Consider the following 18,709-nt stretch of genomic DNA (forward strand, 5'->3'; position numbering starts at 1 on the left):
GTTATTAAAGTGTTCTTACAAAACAAAACTACACAAATGAACATTTTGTGACGGGAAGACAACTTTTGAAGGGTCCACGACGGTCTTAATCTTGAGCTTACTTGTGAGAAAAAGATAGTGTTGCAGCTTTTGTCGGCAAAAGCAAAGAGGAATTGAGTTTGGATTTCCTGGATTTAGCTGACAAAACAGAAAAAGGCCCAAATGGCATTTCTATACTTAGCACCTAAGATAGTAGCGAACGCGCGTCGAGGCTACACAGCAACGTGCAGCGTGATGGGGCAGTGGTCGCTCCCCATGGCTTTGTTGCGGATCTTGCTGTCGCACAGGCCGGGCACCAGGGAGGACGACAGCACGAAATAATCCAGGCGCCATCCCACGTTCTTTGACCTGGAATTCATCATGTAGGTCCAGAAGGTGTAGGCGTTGGCCGTGTCGGGGTAGAGCTCGCGGAAGCTGTCGACGAAACCGGCCTCCAGCAACTTATCGAAGCCCTCGCGCTCCTCCGGGGTGAAGCCGGCGTTTTTCTTGTTGCCCTTGGGGTTCTTCAGGTCGATCTCCCGGTGGGCGACGTTGAGGTCGCCGCACAGCACCAGGGGCTTCTGCACGTCCAGCTCGCTCAGGTAGTTGCGGAAATCCTCGTCCCAGGTCTTGCGGTAATCCAAGCGCACCAGGCCTTTGCCGGCGTTGGGCACGTAGGCCGTCACCAGGTAGAAGGTGGGGAACTCCGCGGTGATGACACGGCCTTCTTTGTCGTGTTCCTCTTTACCTGAACAAGTCAAGAAAGGCGTTCGAAGAAAATTAGTCGAGTGTTAGCAAAGTGTAGGCTGGTTGTTGTTGAGAATAAGCGACATTGACGGGAGTGGGGAAGCCATGTCGCCTCTTTCCGGTGCACGCGAATGTTTGCCCCGCATCAAATTCGGCGTTAAATGCAGCACGGCCCTTCTCATTTGTCTCCAGATGGCACCCGACTTTCGGGCCACTCGAGGCAATTGTTGGAATTGGAGCTCACCGATGCCGTACGTGACTTTGACGGGCTCCGTTTTGCAGAGCATGGCCACGCCGCTGTAGCCCTTGTCGTCCGCCGTGCACCAGTACTTGTGCGGGTACTCGGGCATGGACGTGATTTCGGCGGGCAGGTTTTTCTCCGCGCACTTCGTCTCCTGCAGGCACAGGACGTCTGGACTCTCTTCACGCAGCCACTAGGAGGGACGAAGACAAGCGTTAGGTGGGGCAAAACCAAAATATTAGTCTCGGCGTTGGGCTTTTTTGGGGGGATTTAAAGGGTCAACTCACATCCAGGCCGTTCTTCTTCACCCAAGCTCTCAGTCCGTCCACGTTCCAGGAGGTGATCTTCATGTTGGCGTCGCGTCCATCTTTGCTGGTGGTTTTGTCCGGCGGGTCTTCGTACAAAACGGGAGCTTCGGGTTCCTTAGTTTTCTTTTCTTTCTTCGGAGTACTTTCTGTAAACGTACAATTACAGGGCGTGTGTGAAAGGTTTGGAAGGTTTTGCGCCTCCTGTACTCACCCGCCGTGGCGTCATTGTCCCCTTCCGCCGTGGCCTCTTCTGCCTTCCTGCCTCGCTTCATGCTTGAACGGAGGAAAACGCTTCGGAGACACCAAAAACGCGCACGCCACAGCACAGACGCCGCTGGGAAAAGTGGAAGAAAAAAAAAAAAAAAGTGTTAAAATGAACGCACACATTTTCACACTACTTTTCAGAGTGGTGCCAACAGTGTAATGGCCTCATGTTTGTTTTAGTTCCTTTGCACGGCTTCTAGATTGCACGCACAGTTTTCTACCTATTGTGATATTGTTTGCGGTTCTTTTTCTTCTATGTACAAGGCTTGCAAAACACAGATTTGGAAATGTGACTGAATATCACCGTTGTTATTTGCATTGTTGAAGAATGCACGTACCATCTAGGCTAACACCTGAGTATGACCCACATTGCAATAATGTTAAAATAATTATTGAAACCATTTAAAGCAGAATTTGACCCAGCTGAGTTGCAGGTGTACCGAATATTTTGGCCAGTGGCTATTATGCATAATACCCAAATGAGATGAGGTGAAACTCGTCTATTTCGATGTTTTATGCCATTTATCGCAGTACATTAGATTTGAAGCAAAAGACTCGGGAAGTACGAGTTGCACGATGCACGACGTTCGCGTTGTATTGGAACAAAAGACGGCAGACGGAGGCCTCTTTCAAAGCAAGCCAGTAACTCTTAGCGTGCTAATTCAGCTTCTTTCGCCTTGCATAGAAAAAAAAAAAAAACCCAACCCCGATGAGTCTTTCAAGGTCCTCCTTAGGAGGTCGAAAAGAAATGTAGCTTGTTTACATAATGCAAATATTCATACTTGCACTTTGAGCAGGATGCAAAGCCGCGGGACACGCGAACCAGCAGTCACTCCCCCAAAACGTTTGATACAAAAGCGGAAGCTAACAGTACGCTAATGCGGCTGTTATGACACACTCGGGAGTGCGAGCGCGGTCAACGTTGAAGTACCGCAGCTTGTGCGGAACCGAAGGCTTCAATCCGATCCGGTTGAGGTGCTTATGGCACTTTATTGTAAATAATTCGTGCATGCGCAACCGTAGAGATTTGCCCGTACTATTTTCCCCACGTGCTCCTTCAAATGGACCCTCTGTTCAATGCCTGCATGAAAAAAAAAAAAAACCCAGAAAGGATAGATTTCAACATTGCATGTTTGTGAATTACCATATTTAGATCTACTGTCGTGTGGGATCGGGTGAAAAAAAGTGGCAGATGTTAATTTGTTTTATTTTATTTGTTTACTTTTATAGTCAGGCGAATCGAACACTTTTGAGTATTTATGGTCCTAGGATTTCACCTGGGCGAGTTACTTGGCTAGGAAGTCACAATTAGTTTCTCATAAACGCACCCAAGTGGGACAAAAGTGAGTTTATTGAAGCGTTTAACCTATTCGATATTGTGCGTCGGTATTTATGGTATGTGTAACAAAAAAAGGTAGTCTGTCGTAGCTCCATGGCTAACTGTAAAGTGGAAATTGTTTAGTTTTCCTGTCAGAAACCAAATGACGTCTCGTACTCGGAACATATATCACGTCCTCTCTTTTGATTAATGTCACTCATTAGTTTGCTTTCCTCATTGCAGACTATTTCTTATTTTCCCTTTAAATTCGTCTTGAGCTGCAATGACTGTGGTCATCGGGTTTGAGGGCAGTGCCAATAAGATTGGCATTGGGATCATCAAAGACGGCGAAGTACTTTCTAATCCTCGACGGACCTACATTACCCCTCCCGGTGAAGGCAAGGCTCGATAATTTATATACATATGTCTATTTTTAAAGATAAAATTCATAAATGTATGGCATTAAAAGTTTGTTTCCCTTAAAAGGCTTCCAGCCAAGTGACACGGCCAGACATCATCGCTCCGTTATACTGACAGTCTTAAAGGAGGCCTTGGACCAAGCGGGGGTGAAACCTTCCGACATTGACTGTGTGGCATATACGAAAGGTCATTCAGCGTGGTGACATTTTGAAAAAGAATTTGTAATTAATCAATAAAATGGATTATTTTCTCATCAGGTCCAGGCATGGGCGCTCCCCTGGTAACGGTGGCCGTGGTGGCTCGCACGGTCTCCCAGTTGTGGGGCAAGCCCCTGGTGGGCGTCAACCACTGCATCGGCCACATCGAGATGGGCCGACTCATCACCGAAGCCCAGAACCCCACCGTGCTTTACGTTAGCGGAGGGAACACGCAGGTCGGGGGCCGATGACCAATGACGTGTTTGAGGCAATTAAATGAAATCGTCAATAAAATGTTTTTGTCTTTCCTTCCCTTCGAAGGTTATCGCGTACTCTGAGCGGCGCTACAGAATCTTTGGGGAGACCATCGACATCGCCGTGGGCAACTGTTTGGACAGATTCGCTCGCGTTATCAAGGTTTGTGTTCTGTTGACGTCAACGTGAGTCCATTTTTTTTTTCCCCCCATCTAATGTTTTTACGTGCAGATTTCAAACGATCCCAGTCCCGGCTACAACATAGAACAGATGGCGAAGAAGTAAGCGATGGTGCACTATTTTTAAATTTTGACTTTTATTAATGTGTACATTTTCGCTATTATTCAGAGGCAGTCAGTATGTGGAGTTGCCATACACTGTGAAAGGAATGGACGTGTCATTTTCCGGAATACTTTCCTACATTGAGGTGAGCGATTGCATTAAATAACAATTTAGAAGGAATGATACGACTAAATGTTGTTGCAATAATAGGAAGCGGCTCACAAGATGCTTGGATCTGGTCAGTGTACAGCGGAGGACTTGTGCTTCTCGCTGCAGGTTAGAATTCACTCATCAATATCTTCAAATAGGATTAATAAATAGGTGGGGACATATTTGAGTTTGTTCCTCCAGGAGACGGTGTTCTCGATGCTGGTGGAAATCACAGAGCGGGCCATGGCTCACTGCGGCTCCCGAGAAGTCCTCATAGTCGGCGGCGTTGGTTGTAAGTGCGCTAGGAACGCTTGAATGAGTTGAGGCATTTAGCGATGGGCCTTTGGGGCCAATAAAAATCAATGATGAAAGATTAAATATGCCGTCAAACTGCTTTCGCAGGTAACCTGCGTCTGCAGGAGATGATGGGGCAGATGTGCTCGGAAAGAGGGGCCAAAGTTTTCGCCACTGATGAAAGGTAGACGTGTCTGTCCATAACTACCGATTTACTGGACTTATTTCAGGCAAGCTGAGCTTGGATTCACAACCCCGCACACAATTGTAGGAGAAGGTCACGTCACGTCACGTCACGTTTTTATGGTGTCATGTTCCAAAGCCAATCCAAAGTGACTTGAGTGGTGTTGGGACAGCAAAGTGTAATTTACAACCGGTGCTCGAAAATGTACCGAACGGAGAGAGCTCGTGCACCCGCGTCACTGAAGTCACGTGACTGGCAAAGCATGCTTCAATGCTAAGTGGGTTGGAGACGACAGAAATATGTTTTGGAGCACGACGCTCAGAGTTGTGTCCGATACCGTTGAACATTTAGAAGGTGACGATAAATGAGATAAACTCGGCACAGAGGGCCCATATTTAATGCCGAAGTCGATGTTTTTGCCGATAAGAAATTGGAGCGTTAACCTGCTTGCGCTTGTCTTGGGCAACTGGATCTGCGCCTGGATCTGGTGAGTAAGTCGTCGAGATTTCCACGGAAGAGTTTGAAAGCGTAGAAAAGTCTGGGCGCATACAAATACTTGTTGTTGGAGCTGTTCCTAATCAAGAATAAATCTCAGAGTTTTTTCAATATGAATACTAATATTTAAATAAATGACCCCTGCTTTTACACAAACTCGCATTAACTATGATTGGGGGGGAGGAGACAAGTCGGCCCCTCCATTCACGAAGCATATTATGGCCACATGTTAAACTTTGGTAAATTTCTCTGTAACAATTTAATTTATTTAATATGCATTGTTGTGAAATGAGTCTAATGTGTATTTAAAAAAAGAAAATAAACGGCTCTGGTACGCGGAAGTGTGTTTTGGCCACACGATAAACCTCTGTGTGCCCGACGGTTTATGTTCTTTCTTTCTTTTTTTAATCTCAAATGAGTCCAATGCGTATTAAGGAAGAAAAAAAAACGTCTGTCGGGGAGAGGTTTACCGAAGATTGTTTGGCCGCAACACGCTCGGTGTACGTTGGAGACGACTCCCGTTTTTTTTTTTTTTTTTTTTTAAAACTCATTATTCTCAAATGAGCCGACTTGGCATTATGAATACTTCTTGGGAATTAGAGATTGATCAGAGTAATTCCTACCTGAGGTGAAGCGATTGTTACGCAGTCGTGCGTATTTTGGTTGGGCACCACCTATCACGTTAAATTGCTGAAATCCATCGTTTTCTTCAGCTGGTATTCTATAGAATGACCTCTTTGAATATCCGTCTTGTGTGTGGTGACAACCAATGGCACGTCTCATCAGGCATTGTGCATATTCTGCTCCCGTTTAAGGTCTCCCGCACTGTCGAGCAGCTCTTTTTGACCGGCAATACGGTGCCGTCATTCACCTAAATTGTACATTATGAAACATCTTGAAAAGAGATTTGTAATTTGACAAGCACCCTAATTTGTAACATTGCATGCATACAATATTTCAACTGTAGATTCTGTATCGACAACGGCGCCATGATCGCGCAAGCCGGCTGGGAAATGTTTCGATCCGGGCAAGTGACGGAACTGGAGGACTCGTGGATCACGCAGAGGTAAGGAGCCCACTTTTAGCACCTCCGTGTAAGTTAGAAAATGCATCCCTAAACGTTTGTCCTGTTTGCAGGTACAGAACAGATGAAGTGGAGGTGACGTGGAGAAAGTGATGGTGGAAAACTGCACCTAAAGGGAATGTCAGTGTCCCGTGAGACTTAAGCACCCGCACGTCAACGCCTCTCTCAGGTAGCGTCTGATAATATTGCGCGTCTGACAAGTCGGATCAGGGGAAGCCCGGCGGTTGTTTTTTTTTTTTATCTTGAAGGGACCACCTCATTGCTGTCAAGAAAATGTGTTTGGAATCAGAAGGACACTATAAAATGGATTGCACTTGCAAACTTATTGTATTGTTTTCTTGTCAAATAGATTCCAGTCCTCAAATAATTGGGCAGAAATAACAGCAGCGAGTCAAGTTTAATCTTTTATTAAGCAATACTGTTCATGTACATTCCTCCTCCAGTGTAATTTATTTCCAAATTCTTTTTCAAAAATCAACATATTGAACACTGAGCTCCCTTATGGATTCATGAGCAACATTCACCTGATTAGAAAACAAACTTTTTTTTTTTTTTTTGGGGTGGGGGGTGACAGCATTAACCTCTGACGGCGATAACGGGGCAATTCTACTGTGCCTTTGAATACACCCCCTCTGTAAACCCAAGAGACAAACGATACAACTCTAGCAGGTACAAGACGTCAAATGGAGTGGGGGGGGGGGGGGTTAGGCCATCGCTAATAACATAATTCGCTTGAACAAAGTGCTTGATTGACCACACGCTTGACACTGGACAGTTAAAAATGTAACGTTCCAAAAAAAAGGGGGCGGGGGGAAAAGAAAAGAATTCTCAAAGATTGTTAAAAGAAGGATGAGGGGGGTGGAAAGAAGACATACAAGCTAAAATTCAGAACAGGGCGATGGAACAACGGTCTGATTTACTTAAGGCAGACTTTGTAATAAGGCGATTAAAAAAAAAAAAAAAAAAAAGAAGAAGAAAAAAGGTCATTGCTGTAAGATCTCAAAAAGGAGTTAGTCCAAAGTGTCTCAGTGTGGCTTTGCATGGAGACATCATCCTGAGTGCAGCGCGTGAGAGGGAACTCCAAGAATTGTCCGTCGTGACGTCGACGCGCACGGGGGCGCGTGTCCATTTGCGTGCGTGTGGGTGTATATACGCGTCTGGGGGGGGGGGGGGTGCGGGCGCCGCTAGGCCGGGTGCTCCCGGAAGTCCTTGTACCACATAACTCTTTTTGGATCTGAAAAGATAAAAACAGGTTGGAGCAAAAACTAATTGGGACCCCCTGTTGAAAATGGAGTCAAAAGCAAATTTTAGAACTGATATGTGGTGTAAATGCGGATTAATAGGAAAAGGTAATAAGAAACATATTTCAGAGGCACGGTCCTAGGTGGGATTGCTTGTGTGTAATACATGGGTCAAAAGTGTGTCGGTGACTGAGTCTGCTTTACCACATGGAAAAAAACTATTGAAAGTTTAAAAAAAAAAAAACTTACTAGTGGGGTTCTGAACAAGGAAGTGTGGTGGAGTGTGGGGAAGCCTGTTCTTTTACATACTTAGAAAATAACGGTATTATATATAGGTATAATAATGGTATGTGTTAAGGTAGGGTTTACTGTTAAACAAGAGGGCAGATTCATATTTCAAATCAAACAGCGGTGCGTTTGGATCATTTTAGCATTCAACGTACCTCTTTTCTGTTTGTTGCAGATTGCATTCCATTCTGCAGAGGAAGCAAAGAAAAGTTACAAAAGTACATTCTAGCATGTTCGGTTATGAGGATTTCATATTTTTTTCCCCAATATTTAGGCTATGGATTGAAGGGTCACCTCTATTATGGAAGTTGAGAGCCTCCACAAGGTGGCGACAACTGAGTAGCAGCTCCCCGTTGTTCTCATCCAGGTCGGGGTGCGTCGCCGGGGCGGCAGAGGTAGCAAAGGGGGCTGGGGCTTCTTGGGGGGCCCGGATGGCGAGCGGCGGTTCTCCCGGCGTGTCTCCGGGCTGGGGCGCGGGGGGGTCGGGAACGGGCCTGGTCTCGCTGATGAAACTCAGCCCCCATTGATTTTGGAGCAGAACGCCGATGGCGTGGCGGTCCTCCTCCAGAATGGCGCCGGTGGCTTTGGCCTTCACCTTGGAGGCGTAGCTGACGGCCGGCTGCAGCTTGGCGGGGCTGTCCTGCACCGGGAAGGCGGGCGGGGGCTTGAGCAGCGACAGACTGTCCTCCACCCACCGGTCCTTCCGGTTAACCTTTTGGGCGCGGCCGAGCTCCTTCTGGCCGGTGTCCCGGCGAAGGCCGCGGCCTTTGTACTGCGGGCCCTTGCGTTCTTTTTCCCCGCGGAAGCCAAAGGGATGCGCGCGGGCGGGTCCGATCTGGTCGGCCTCGGGAGAGAGCTGGCGCGACCGGCCCCCGGAGAGGCAGCCTCCTCCCCCGCCCCCGCCGCAGTTGCCGGGCGACAGGCGTCGGTTTCGGACGTGCGGCTCCGGGTTGGCGGTGGCGACGAGGACCGCGGGGTCGCACAGGGTATCGGATTCGCACACACTGTTACTAGCTTCCCACGTACCTGGAGGAACACACGTGCGGCATTAGTCGTTTCGAATGATTATGGGAGTTGGGTTCCCCCCCCACCCCTATCCCAAAAACATGCATTCATTGGAAACTGTAAATGGACCCTAGTTGTGATTGGCTGACAACCAGTTGAGGGTGTACCCCGCCTTCTGCCTGATGAGGATAGGCAGGGGGAGCGTCTCAAGACAGCTTACGGGCGCCGATCGCATTGACATTTTGTTTCCAACAAGGATCTTATTTGTCAGTTTCAATGTTTTGATTATGAGAGATGCTGCTGACTGTTGTTATGCTACAGGATAAGTTTTAAGTAAAGAAAAATGTTTAGCTAAAAGATGTATTTTTTTTCCAAGACCTTGACTGTAGAAAAAGTTAGGAAGCCATTTGTTGTAAAATTTTTATAACTTAATCAAGTGGGAGCTTCACGCACTTGTAAGAAAGTTTATAGTTCAATACCCCCCCCACAAAAAGACAAAAAAAAAAAACTAGTTGCCAATGTCCAAAGCAGTTAAATATGTGCTTAAGTGTTTAAACCCAAAGTAGTTTTTTTTTTTACGTTGTTAAAATAAATTGAGCAGCATCTAAATATATCCCCAAAAGCATTTAAACCCATAGTAGTTTATTTTTAGTGTTAGTAAAGTAAATTGAGGAGCATCTATAAATATGCTGAAGATATCATTTTCGGCCTTTTTTTTTACTTTTCGTAATGAGGGTATGTGGTCCTTATTACCAATCTACAGGCAAAATGAAATCGTTTCAAATGATGATTGAATGTGATCAAACGTGTAAGAATTCGACATCATAGGGCAACGGTGTCCACAAAATGAAGTGTTGCAATCAGCGTGTGGATATGTAATCGTATATAATTTTACGACTAATTTCCAAGGGTACTACAGATACCTGGGGCAGTTTTATAAAGGAAAACCCGCCATTAATGTCTATGGCGACCTCCCGTCGAAAACGGATGAGATTAGCGGGTAAAAACAGGGGGCCGTGTGGCCGTCCGGCCCGGGCGCCACATCGCAAAGACGTCGTCGGCCAGTTAAACGGCGCTAAACCGACCACGAATGCCCTTAAGGAACATTCGAGAAGTCCACGCGACCAAGCAGCAGCAGCAAGTTGAGATGGCGTGAATAGCGTGGCATTTATTCAACGGCTGCCGATAGTTGGAAAGAGTGTTGGACGTCGGAAGGTCCAAATCGTGTCCAAAGTCGAGGTCGGCCGGTCCCCGCCCGGGTAGCCCCGGAAGCTTTAGCTCCAAACAAATGGGAAGCGTTAGCTAAGCTAGCCGCGCTCAGCAAAGTTTCGTAACGAGCCCCATTCAATGCAAAGCGAGGAGCAGGCGGGCGGGCAGCCGGCCGAGTCGAGCTCCTCGAGCGAGCGGCGCTAGCCGTGTCGGCGAACGGCCGAGCCAACGCGTCCGGTACGCCCTTGGCGGCTAGTTCGTCGACGAGCGCAACCGACGTACCTGTCTTGATATGCATGTCTTTTGGCGGAAAGTATGGAGGAGCGCGGGCCGTTGAGAGAACTTTTGTTTACAGCGTCGGAAGAACGTCGTCTCGCCTTCTCGCTGCCAGCACCAGGAAACGACACGACAATGTGGGTGGGGGCGGGAAGTGGGCGCCGTCGATGAAGGCTCCGGCTGGAAACGCGGACCGTGAACGGAATAGGCCGGGGAGCACACGTGACAACCATTTTGAAGTCCGGCAGGATGTTTAAAAAAAAAAAAAAAAAAAAAAAAAGACTGGATCAACTGAAGTCGCCATCCGCCATCTTGATACTCCCAAAACAACCGTGGTGACCTGTGCAGTGACAGCGATGAACTCTGTGGGTAAACATTTCCTCAGGTAAATTCGAAAGATTTACTATTTTTAAAATTTTCTGATGAGCTTAATTCACTTGAACAAAGTTTTGTTTACGGTTGCTGTTGACTGTTCACTCTCTGTTTCACCTTTTTAAAAAGCGATGTCAAAATTTTGCCAAACTTTATCAGTGGATAAGCAAGAAAGCGCGGTTTCACTCTGCAAATTGAATTTGATTTTTAAATGCGAGGGAAAAAAAGTTTACATTTTGTGTCTGAAATAGGACGACACTGAGACACCGAGTGAACAATGTGTGTAGCATGTATTTTCCGATTGCAAGTCCTTATTTCCAAATATATATCTGATTGACTCAAAATGGAATGTTTTTATGACAAAAAATGTTGAGTTTTTTGCGATGACATGATGATGGTGCGTCACAGCGTGTTTTGGGAGAAGTGAACGTGTCACGGAAATCGGACCCCAGGTTTCTTGGTAGTCGTGCTGTTATCTGTCTTTCCTTTTGCATGGAGCTGTTTTTTGGCTTACCAAGTTGAAATCCAAAGTCAAGCTCACAAGACCAGTTTTAATTCTACATGCCAATCTTGCCATAATCCCAATTTGTTCCCCGTGTCCTCCACACGTTTTGGGAGTACCAAAATGGCAACCAATGGCATCAGCCAACCGTCACACCTCTAAATGCGTATGCGCTGTCCAGTTATTGTAATTTAATTTTTAAAATTTAGATTAGTGCTTGGATGCGACATTTCCTCTATTTCAAACAAGTAGAGGAAAGGAAGACTAATGAATGGCTCAAGACAAGAATTGTGTAATATTTGTTGCTTGAATGCAGCCAGAGTTCCTCTCTTCAAGGAGCATTTAGTTAATAAAAGAAAATGTCAAAAATAGCTCAAATGATTTGTGTGTGTGTGTGTGTGTGTGTATGAGTGTCTTGTAAAATGAAGGGATTGGTGGAACAGTCAAGAAAGTAAAGCAACATTTGATGTGAAAGCTGTAAAGGGACACTCAAGGGACTGAAACGCATCCAAACATGTCCAGAAGTTGTGCAGAACAATGCGCAGGTGAGCGGCTTTGATTTCTACAGTGTGTTGCTTTTTTTCCCCACTCTGACTGGAATCAAAATAGGAAATCAAAACTTGATTTTTGGGGAGGGGTCAGTTGAGGTGAGGTGCATGGAAAAAAAAATGGTTTCAATCTCGAAGCGGTTGTTTTAAGCAAAGGTGAAACAAACGAACAAACAAAAAAAAATGGCATCAGTGTTATGGAATGAAATGGTGACATTTCAAGTTGGCATCTTGCAAATGTTAAGTCATCGTGTGTGAAGCAGAGCAAAGTACGCACTTTTATGAAGTGTTTCCTTTTTGTATTTTGGGAAAAGTGTGAAAGTATCTGATTGGAGTTGAATGGAAAAAAATGAGCAGCATTGATGTCAGGTCTTTTCACGTTTGAGAAATGTTTAATAATAAATGCATTAATTGACAATACAGAAATATATTCTGTAACATATTGAATGTAAATGTGAGTATATCTTATCCAGTTAGTGCAATATAAGCTCCAATGGTTAAAACGAAAATATTCTTGGTTATATCATTTGATTATAATTTCTTAATCAAACAAGACTGTCTGGCGCGTGTGTCGGCAGGTCATATTCGGCAAATGAATTTGACAAAAAAAAAAAAAAAAAAAGACTCGACGGGCGTTTTGCAGAGCAAACGTTGTCGCGTCGTCTCCCACCCGAGGCCGCAGGGCACTCTGGGAAACGGGACAAAGGAAGCGGCGCCGGAGAGCAAAATCAAGCCGGCCAAGCGACTGCAGGTGCCGAGGGCGTCGAGCAGCTCTCAATGAAGGTCAGTGAATGTTTTGTCCGCTGCCTTGAACACAACGTGGTCTCAATTCAACAAGTTAATGAAATCGGGGGTTTTTTTTTTTTGGTCCTGCAGCCTGAGACCCTTGACTGGAGCAGCTGCAGCTCGGAGAGGACGGTGGCTGGGCCCCCACCCAATGCGAACAATGGCTGCCCTGGCGGTGTGCTAAATTGTAGTATTAGAAGAGTGGGAGGTAACTTGTGTATTTTTGCAGGCATTCCAGGTATTGGAAGCAGTTGTTCATGGATGTGATCAACTGGCGTTGCAGGGAGGTTGCAAGTTGAATCTCCCAATTGTCCATTTGCAGGTGGTGACTGGAGCAATGGTGTCTTTCTACCTTTTTTTTTTTTTTTTTTTGGAGCTGTCCTGTCAAGTTCCAAATGAAGTGGTGATCGGCAGCGTTCAGTTTTATCATTGCATCCGGCAAATGGGTTGGAGAACCGGTATTCTGGTTTAGACTAAAATGGCAGCAGGACAAGGTTCATGTCAGCGAAGTGGCTCAGGTCTTTCACGTCTAACTTTATTTTTTTCCCCCCTTAGTGACCAGACAAAGTGCCTGGATGAATGAGGTCAGTCAAGAGGAGAAAACAATTTTATTTGGAGCTAATTCATGCTTTAATCCGCTCAGGTCTGTTGTCTGCAGGTGCAGCTGGAGCAGAGAAGCACACTCGTCGCTGTCGTGCCCGGAGGAAGCCGCAAGATGACATTCGGAGCTATGTAATATGGCAATGTTGCAGCCAGCTCATTTCATTCAAGAGCGATGGCGAAATACTTTTACAAGCCATCAGCTATTGAGCAAATTCGCAGCACCAGGGGGAAAAAAAAAAACCAACCCACAAGCTCAGAGCATTAACGCATTCTAAAAGGATTTGGCTTCACTGATTTTGGACAGTGCACCCCATAAGAATTTACTAATAAATCCAACACATTAACCTGTCTAATCCCAGTGGGGAATAACAAAAGTACGACGGTCTTGTTGTACCCCTCACAAGCGTCCTCCCTTGGATAAGAAATGACCCATTTTAGCATTTCAAGCCCAAACATTCCATTGGCAGATATACAGAAACCGAGTGCACATGTTTACATAAATGGTTTTTGTTCAACATTAACAACATTTAATCTAAATCTGGTCCTTTTTTTTTTTTTTTTTACAAAGACTAATAATATTAGCTATGAGGTGATGCTTCTACAAATATTCCTAAACAACCTTCCTTGAACTAACATGAATATAACCCACTAAACATGTTTGCTTACAATTTACAACAACTACATTAATATCCGTTTCCAACTACCCGACATCACTCTTACGTATTGCGGAACTACAGCAAAGCATTTACTCCTGTCAGAATTTAACTTTGCCTACTAACAAAGTCATAATCCGCAGTCTCCAGTTGTTTAAGTTAATTTCATATTTTGGCTTTACAAATTTACTGCTTGTCAAAAGGTTATTCTTTACCAAATAACATTTGCATTGAGCATCGAATACTTTTCACTTAGGATTAGTTGCAGAGCACATCAGTGAGGCCTGTATTTTCTCCGACAAAGCAAAGATCTTTTGCGTATTAATCTACGTTCCGGGCCCTTCTTATCCATGCTACGATGGCCGCTAAGTTTACAAATAACGCTACGGATACTAGTTAAGTGTCAATGACACCATTGGATGACAAACAGTCAGACTACAGTCCAAGCAGAGGAAGCATTCTAGCTCTCCACCTCAGTCCTTTAAAAATCTTTAGAACTAATTCGCCATTAAACACGATAGGAAAACTGTTGGGTCCACTACACGTAGACAAGCGTCTGCAAAATGATTTACCTGCGGTTCCTCTTTCCTCCCTTGTTTTTCTTTGGGACCTGCCAACAACCAGTCACAAGAACAATCGCACCGTCGCGCAGGAAGCCGCGTCAACTCCTCGACAGCCTCTGGGGGACAAAAGCAGCAGTAAAGATCCTGCAGGACATTCTTACATCATCACTTTAGGTGCTATTGCCATGCAAGTTGCTCTTCGTCTGCCACTGCAGTCGGACATTTTCATTCTCCTTCTGAACGCCATCTTTTCTTTTACATGAAATTCTAATGGTTTACTCACATTTACTGCACTTTGTAACTATTAGCACTCTTGAGAAGAAAAGCAAGTGTTCAAAACACAAAGTTGTCTACTGGACCGTAACATCCATCCGACAAATTAAGGAAATTGACAAGGTTGCCCATCATTCTTTTAAACAAGCTCAGTTCCACAGAATGGTCCAACTAGTCAAGGGGTCTTTTCTCACATTACACAACAATTTGACATTTAAGACAGCAACACACAAATGACATGATTTGTCTAATATTTACTTTAAGGCGCAGTGGGGGCACAGATCTAAAAAAAAAGTTACTGTCCACCATCTGAAGCCAAACATTTATTAATTGACTTCAGGTTGAGATAATGGGTCGCATATGACCCAGTGGGCCTTAACGACCGAAACCCAAAGTCTTTCACGCAGACACGTGCGACGTTAGGCCCTTAATTACACTGGGTCATATGTGATGCCCATGGGTTCTCTAGGGTTAAGTGATTTACACACGAAAAGATAAAAAAAAATTAATAAGAAACTTACCTTTGCCCGTCGCCACTTGCAGACGGCGACCACACAATTTACTTTGCACCAGCATCTGCCTGGAGTATAAAACACTACGACATTGCGTTCAAATAGACAGCAGTGGCTCTGAACCTTGCTGAACATAAACTCTTCCCGCAAATGACATCCACGTGTCCGCATAACCAATCTGAAATCATGATTTTAAGTTTATTTCACATTTGGAAAAATTACGCACAAGCATTGAATCCAGCCAACTTGTTCGACATGCAACCATCCAGTTGCCGGGATTCAACCTTTACCCCATCTTTATCCGTACACAATTTCTAACACTAAAAGGTTTTTAAAGCTAATAGAATAAATATCACACCAAAACACTCCATTTACATTTTTCCCAACTCTTCTGCTGCTTTTACCCTTGGGAAATGCAACTCATCTTGTGACACCAAAGTCTGTTCCGTGTTATTTCAACTATTCTGGAGCTCTTTTCTAATTTTTTTTGGTGTATTTCATTTTGACAACGACCTAAAACATGAAAATCACTCAAAACAATATCCCCCTTTTTATTTGGTCTCGGCCCATCACTTAGCAGGGGTGGCAGTCTGAGCGCTCCCCCGTGCTGAAAAGTCTCCTTGTGATGAATGCGCATGCGTTACTAACAGGGGAACTCTGGGTACGTAGCCGACGCTCACTGGGAAATCCGCTGGCCACCGAGTTCCCCTTCCCCTCCTTCTATATAGAGGGAGCTAACACATGCTACAACTTCACCTTAAAACTAAAGTTGATAAAAAACCGATACACATATTTGCACATGCACTGCGTTCCTCTTTCTGAGACCTCCGGAATGAACACGAACACTCGGCAACGAGTTTTCGGATGCCGCATGTTGAAGCATGGATGGGGACGTTTCAGACTGGCCAGAAGTTTACTAAATACTCGACGCATGCACGTTGATCCAAACGAGACTTTTCAGCACCAGGAGCGCTCAGACCCGTCACACCGGCCTGTGGCAGCGTGCCGCCCTATCTACTACTTTCGACATTTGTCTTTAGAAATTTCCCATCCTAATTGGAGTAATACCTCCAAAATTATTTGAATTTTGCACTTTTATCTTCAAATGCTTCTTAGTTGGATTTCTAAAGGCTACCTTTTGGAAAAGAAATTAAGGGAGTTCTTTCCTAACAAATAATAATACAGCCTGCTCATCAGCTCGTTCCTAGTTTAAGGGAATTGCTTCAAGGTGGGTAACGGGGGGGAGACAGCGCCCCGCCCGCCACAGCCACACATTGCATGGGGGGGGGGGGGGCACATCTCTCATCCGTGCGGTAATGGTAAAAAAGTGGCACGTTTCCACATACACAGAAGCAAAATCCGTTCTAGTCAAGTGGGTGCCCTCAGTTGAAGCTTTCTGTCATCACATCCAGCAACATTTCCACAAGCCTCCTGGAAACGGCAGCGTCGTACGTGCCCTAAACAATTGAAATCATCTCTGAATAAAACACAGATAATAATCAACATTTCCATTTTGTTTTTCTTTCCCATCTTCGGGTTTTAATGGGTTTCCTTTCCTGTAACCTTTTCGTCAGCTGCTGAACAGCCCATTTTCACTTCATTGTTGATGTTTTGGATTACTCACTCACTTCTGTTTATTTCTGCAGTTTTACAACACTGCTACATTTTCAGTCTCTCCATTTTATATTTTCACAAGACCACTAGAAGATCACTTACGGCGCTGGACTCAAGTGTATTGTTTACATCAAATGTTGTTGCAATTAAATAAACGGCCCGGAGCGCAACAAAGCGACGGCGGACCGCAACCTTGACTTTCCCGCTACTCGTTCCAGGACCTCCAAACGCTATTAATCACGATGTGGATCTTGTTAAACCGCCGCAGTTTGTCCCAATGCCAGTTAAGGATTGGATAAACCCCGGCACAAAGTATACTAAATGTTTTACTTCTCCCTTTGTGAATATCACTTATTATTAACAACTAAAATAAGAGGACATTAGTAAACTACACAACATCTACAGTGAAGAAAAGTATTTGAACATGCTGCTATATTGAAAGTTCTCCCACTTAGAAAACGTGGAGAGGTCTGAAATTTTCATCGTAGGTGCATGTCCACTGTGAGACAGATAATCTAAACAGAAAAATCCAGAATTCACAATGTCAGATTTTTTTTAACGATTTCTTTGTGTGATACAGCTGGAAATAAATATTTGAACACCTGAGAAAAACAATGTTAATATTTCGTACAGTAGCATTTGTTTGTAATTACAGGGGTCAAACGTTTCCTGTAGTTGTTCACCAGGTTTGCGCACACTGCAGGAGGGATTTTGGCCCACTCCTCCACACAGATCTTCTCTTGATCAGACCGGTTTCTGGGCTGTCACTGAGAAACACGGAGTTTCAGATTCTCCCAAAGATTTTTTTTTATTGGGTTTAGGTCTGGAGACTTGCTAGGCCACGTCAGAACCTTGATATGCTTCTTACTTGTGGCTGTGTGCTTCGGGTCATTGTCAGGTTGAAAGACCCAGCCACGACCCATCTTCAGTGCTCTGACTGAGAGGAAAAAGGTTGTTGGCCAAAATCTCACAATACATGGCCGCACTTAATACAGTGCAATCGTCCTATCCCATGTGCAGACAAACACCCCCAAAGCATGATACTACCATGCTTGCCATGCTTCACAATAGCGTCCCTATTGTTCTTGGGATGGAACTCATCATTCGTCTTCCTCCAAACACAGTTAGTGGAATTATGACCAAAGAGTTCCATTTTGGTCTCATCAAAACCTTATCCCATGACCTCTTTATATCATCCTAATGGTTTTGGCAAATTTAAGATGGGCCTTCACATGTGCCAGTTTAAGCAGGGGAACCTTCAACAGTGGACCTTTCCCCACCAAGCTGCTTGGCAAGTTCTCCGTGGCCATTTCCAGCCGTGTGGAGTTGAACAATTTTGTCTCTGGTGTCTTTGGACAGCTCTTTGGTCTCGGCCATGTGACAAGTTTGAGTCTTACTGATTGCATGGGGTGGACAGGTGTCTTTATGCAGCTCGGGACCTCACACACTTGCATCTGATTCAGGATAATACATATGGAGTGGAGGCGGACTTCTAAAGACGGACTAACATGTGATTGAGGGCCAGAATTCGAGCTGATAGGTGTTCAAATACTTATTTTCAGCTGTATCATACATTGTCATTTCTGGATTTTTTTTTTTTTTTTTAGATCTCTCTCCCATTGGACATGCTCCTCCGATGAAATTTTTAGACACCGCCATGATTTCTAAGTGGGAGAACTTGAAATTTAGCAGGGTGCTCAAATGTGTATTCTCTTCACTGTATATACAGCTTGTTCTTCTATTATTCTTACTCCATTTTTTTTTTTTGGTTTTCCTCCACTTCAGTGTGTCTTCCTGTCACTCAGTTGAACCCCATTTTTGATACTAAACCCAGCGGTCGTTACCTTCTGCCTACCCGTCGGACTTTTAACCACTCAAATAACCAGACAGACACGTCCATGGCTTTGGTATTAACGTGGTCAACCAGACATTTAATTTCATGGAACAATGAATCATAGAACCCGATCGCTGCCAAGTGATTTCTCATTAAGTACACCAAGAGCCCCG

The 18,709-nt window shown here is 44.8% G+C and overlaps 3 protein-coding genes and 1 long non-coding RNA gene across 8 annotated transcripts; 2 read left to right on the forward strand and 2 right to left on the reverse strand.

Moving 5' to 3' along the window:
• Positions 1-39: 39 nt before the first annotated feature.
• On the reverse strand, positions 40-2,501 carry apex1 (APEX nuclease (multifunctional DNA repair enzyme) 1). Its single transcript, XM_061807382.1, has 5 exons — positions 2,361-2,501; positions 1,526-1,648; positions 1,294-1,460; positions 1,010-1,199; positions 40-766 (listed from the first exon to the last, which is right to left on the reverse strand). The coding sequence occupies exons 2-5, from the start codon at positions 1,584-1,586 to the stop codon at positions 252-254; spliced, it is 933 nt and encodes a 310-aa protein (XP_061663366.1). The 5' UTR covers positions 1,587-1,648; positions 2,361-2,501; the 3' UTR covers positions 40-251.
• Positions 2,416-6,582, forward strand: osgep (O-sialoglycoprotein endopeptidase). Of its 3 annotated transcripts, none has more exons than XM_061807380.1 (12): positions 2,416-2,553; positions 3,140-3,294; positions 3,383-3,502; positions 3,574-3,749; positions 3,835-3,930; positions 4,000-4,049; positions 4,117-4,195; positions 4,261-4,326; positions 4,402-4,492; positions 4,603-4,678; positions 6,141-6,239; positions 6,311-6,582. In XM_061807380.1, exons 2-12 carry the CDS (start codon positions 3,180-3,182, stop codon positions 6,348-6,350), a joined length of 1,008 nt encoding a protein of 335 aa, XP_061663364.1. In that variant the 5' UTR covers positions 2,416-2,553; positions 3,140-3,179; the 3' UTR covers positions 6,351-6,582. The 3 variants fall into 3 exon arrangements, with proteins under 3 accessions (XP_061663364.1, XP_061663362.1, XP_061663363.1); XM_061807378.1 differs by lacking the exon at positions 2,416-2,553 and adding an exon at positions 2,793-2,921; XM_061807379.1 differs by lacking the exon at positions 2,416-2,553 and adding an exon at positions 2,851-2,973.
• A 215-nt stretch (positions 6,583-6,797) lies between these two features.
• Positions 6,798-10,516, reverse strand: si:ch211-214j24.10 (uncharacterized protein LOC558894 homolog). Its single transcript, XM_061807383.1, has 4 exons — positions 10,283-10,516; positions 8,081-8,812; positions 7,942-7,974; positions 6,798-7,491 (listed from the first exon to the last, which is right to left on the reverse strand). Exons 1-4 carry the CDS (start codon positions 10,296-10,298, stop codon positions 7,442-7,444), a joined length of 831 nt encoding a protein of 276 aa, XP_061663367.1. The 5' UTR covers positions 10,299-10,516; the 3' UTR covers positions 6,798-7,441.
• A 588-nt stretch (positions 10,517-11,104) lies between these two features.
• Positions 11,105-18,621, forward strand: LOC133493702 (uncharacterized). Of its 3 annotated transcripts, XR_009793111.1 has the most exons (4): positions 11,105-11,695; positions 12,277-12,481; positions 12,575-12,692; positions 12,807-18,621. It is a non-coding gene; the product is annotated as an uncharacterized LOC133493702 (long non-coding RNA). The 3 variants fall into 3 exon arrangements; XR_009793110.1 differs by having other exon boundaries at positions 12,277-12,692; XR_009793109.1 differs by having other exon boundaries at positions 12,575-18,621.
• The last annotated feature ends 88 nt before the right edge of the window (positions 18,622-18,709 follow it).

The sequence above is a fragment of the Syngnathoides biaculeatus genome, chromosome 20, assembly GCF_019802595.1.
Source record: "Syngnathoides biaculeatus isolate LvHL_M chromosome 20, ASM1980259v1, whole genome shotgun sequence".
Taxonomy (NCBI): domain Eukaryota; kingdom Metazoa; phylum Chordata; class Actinopteri; order Syngnathiformes; family Syngnathidae; genus Syngnathoides; species Syngnathoides biaculeatus.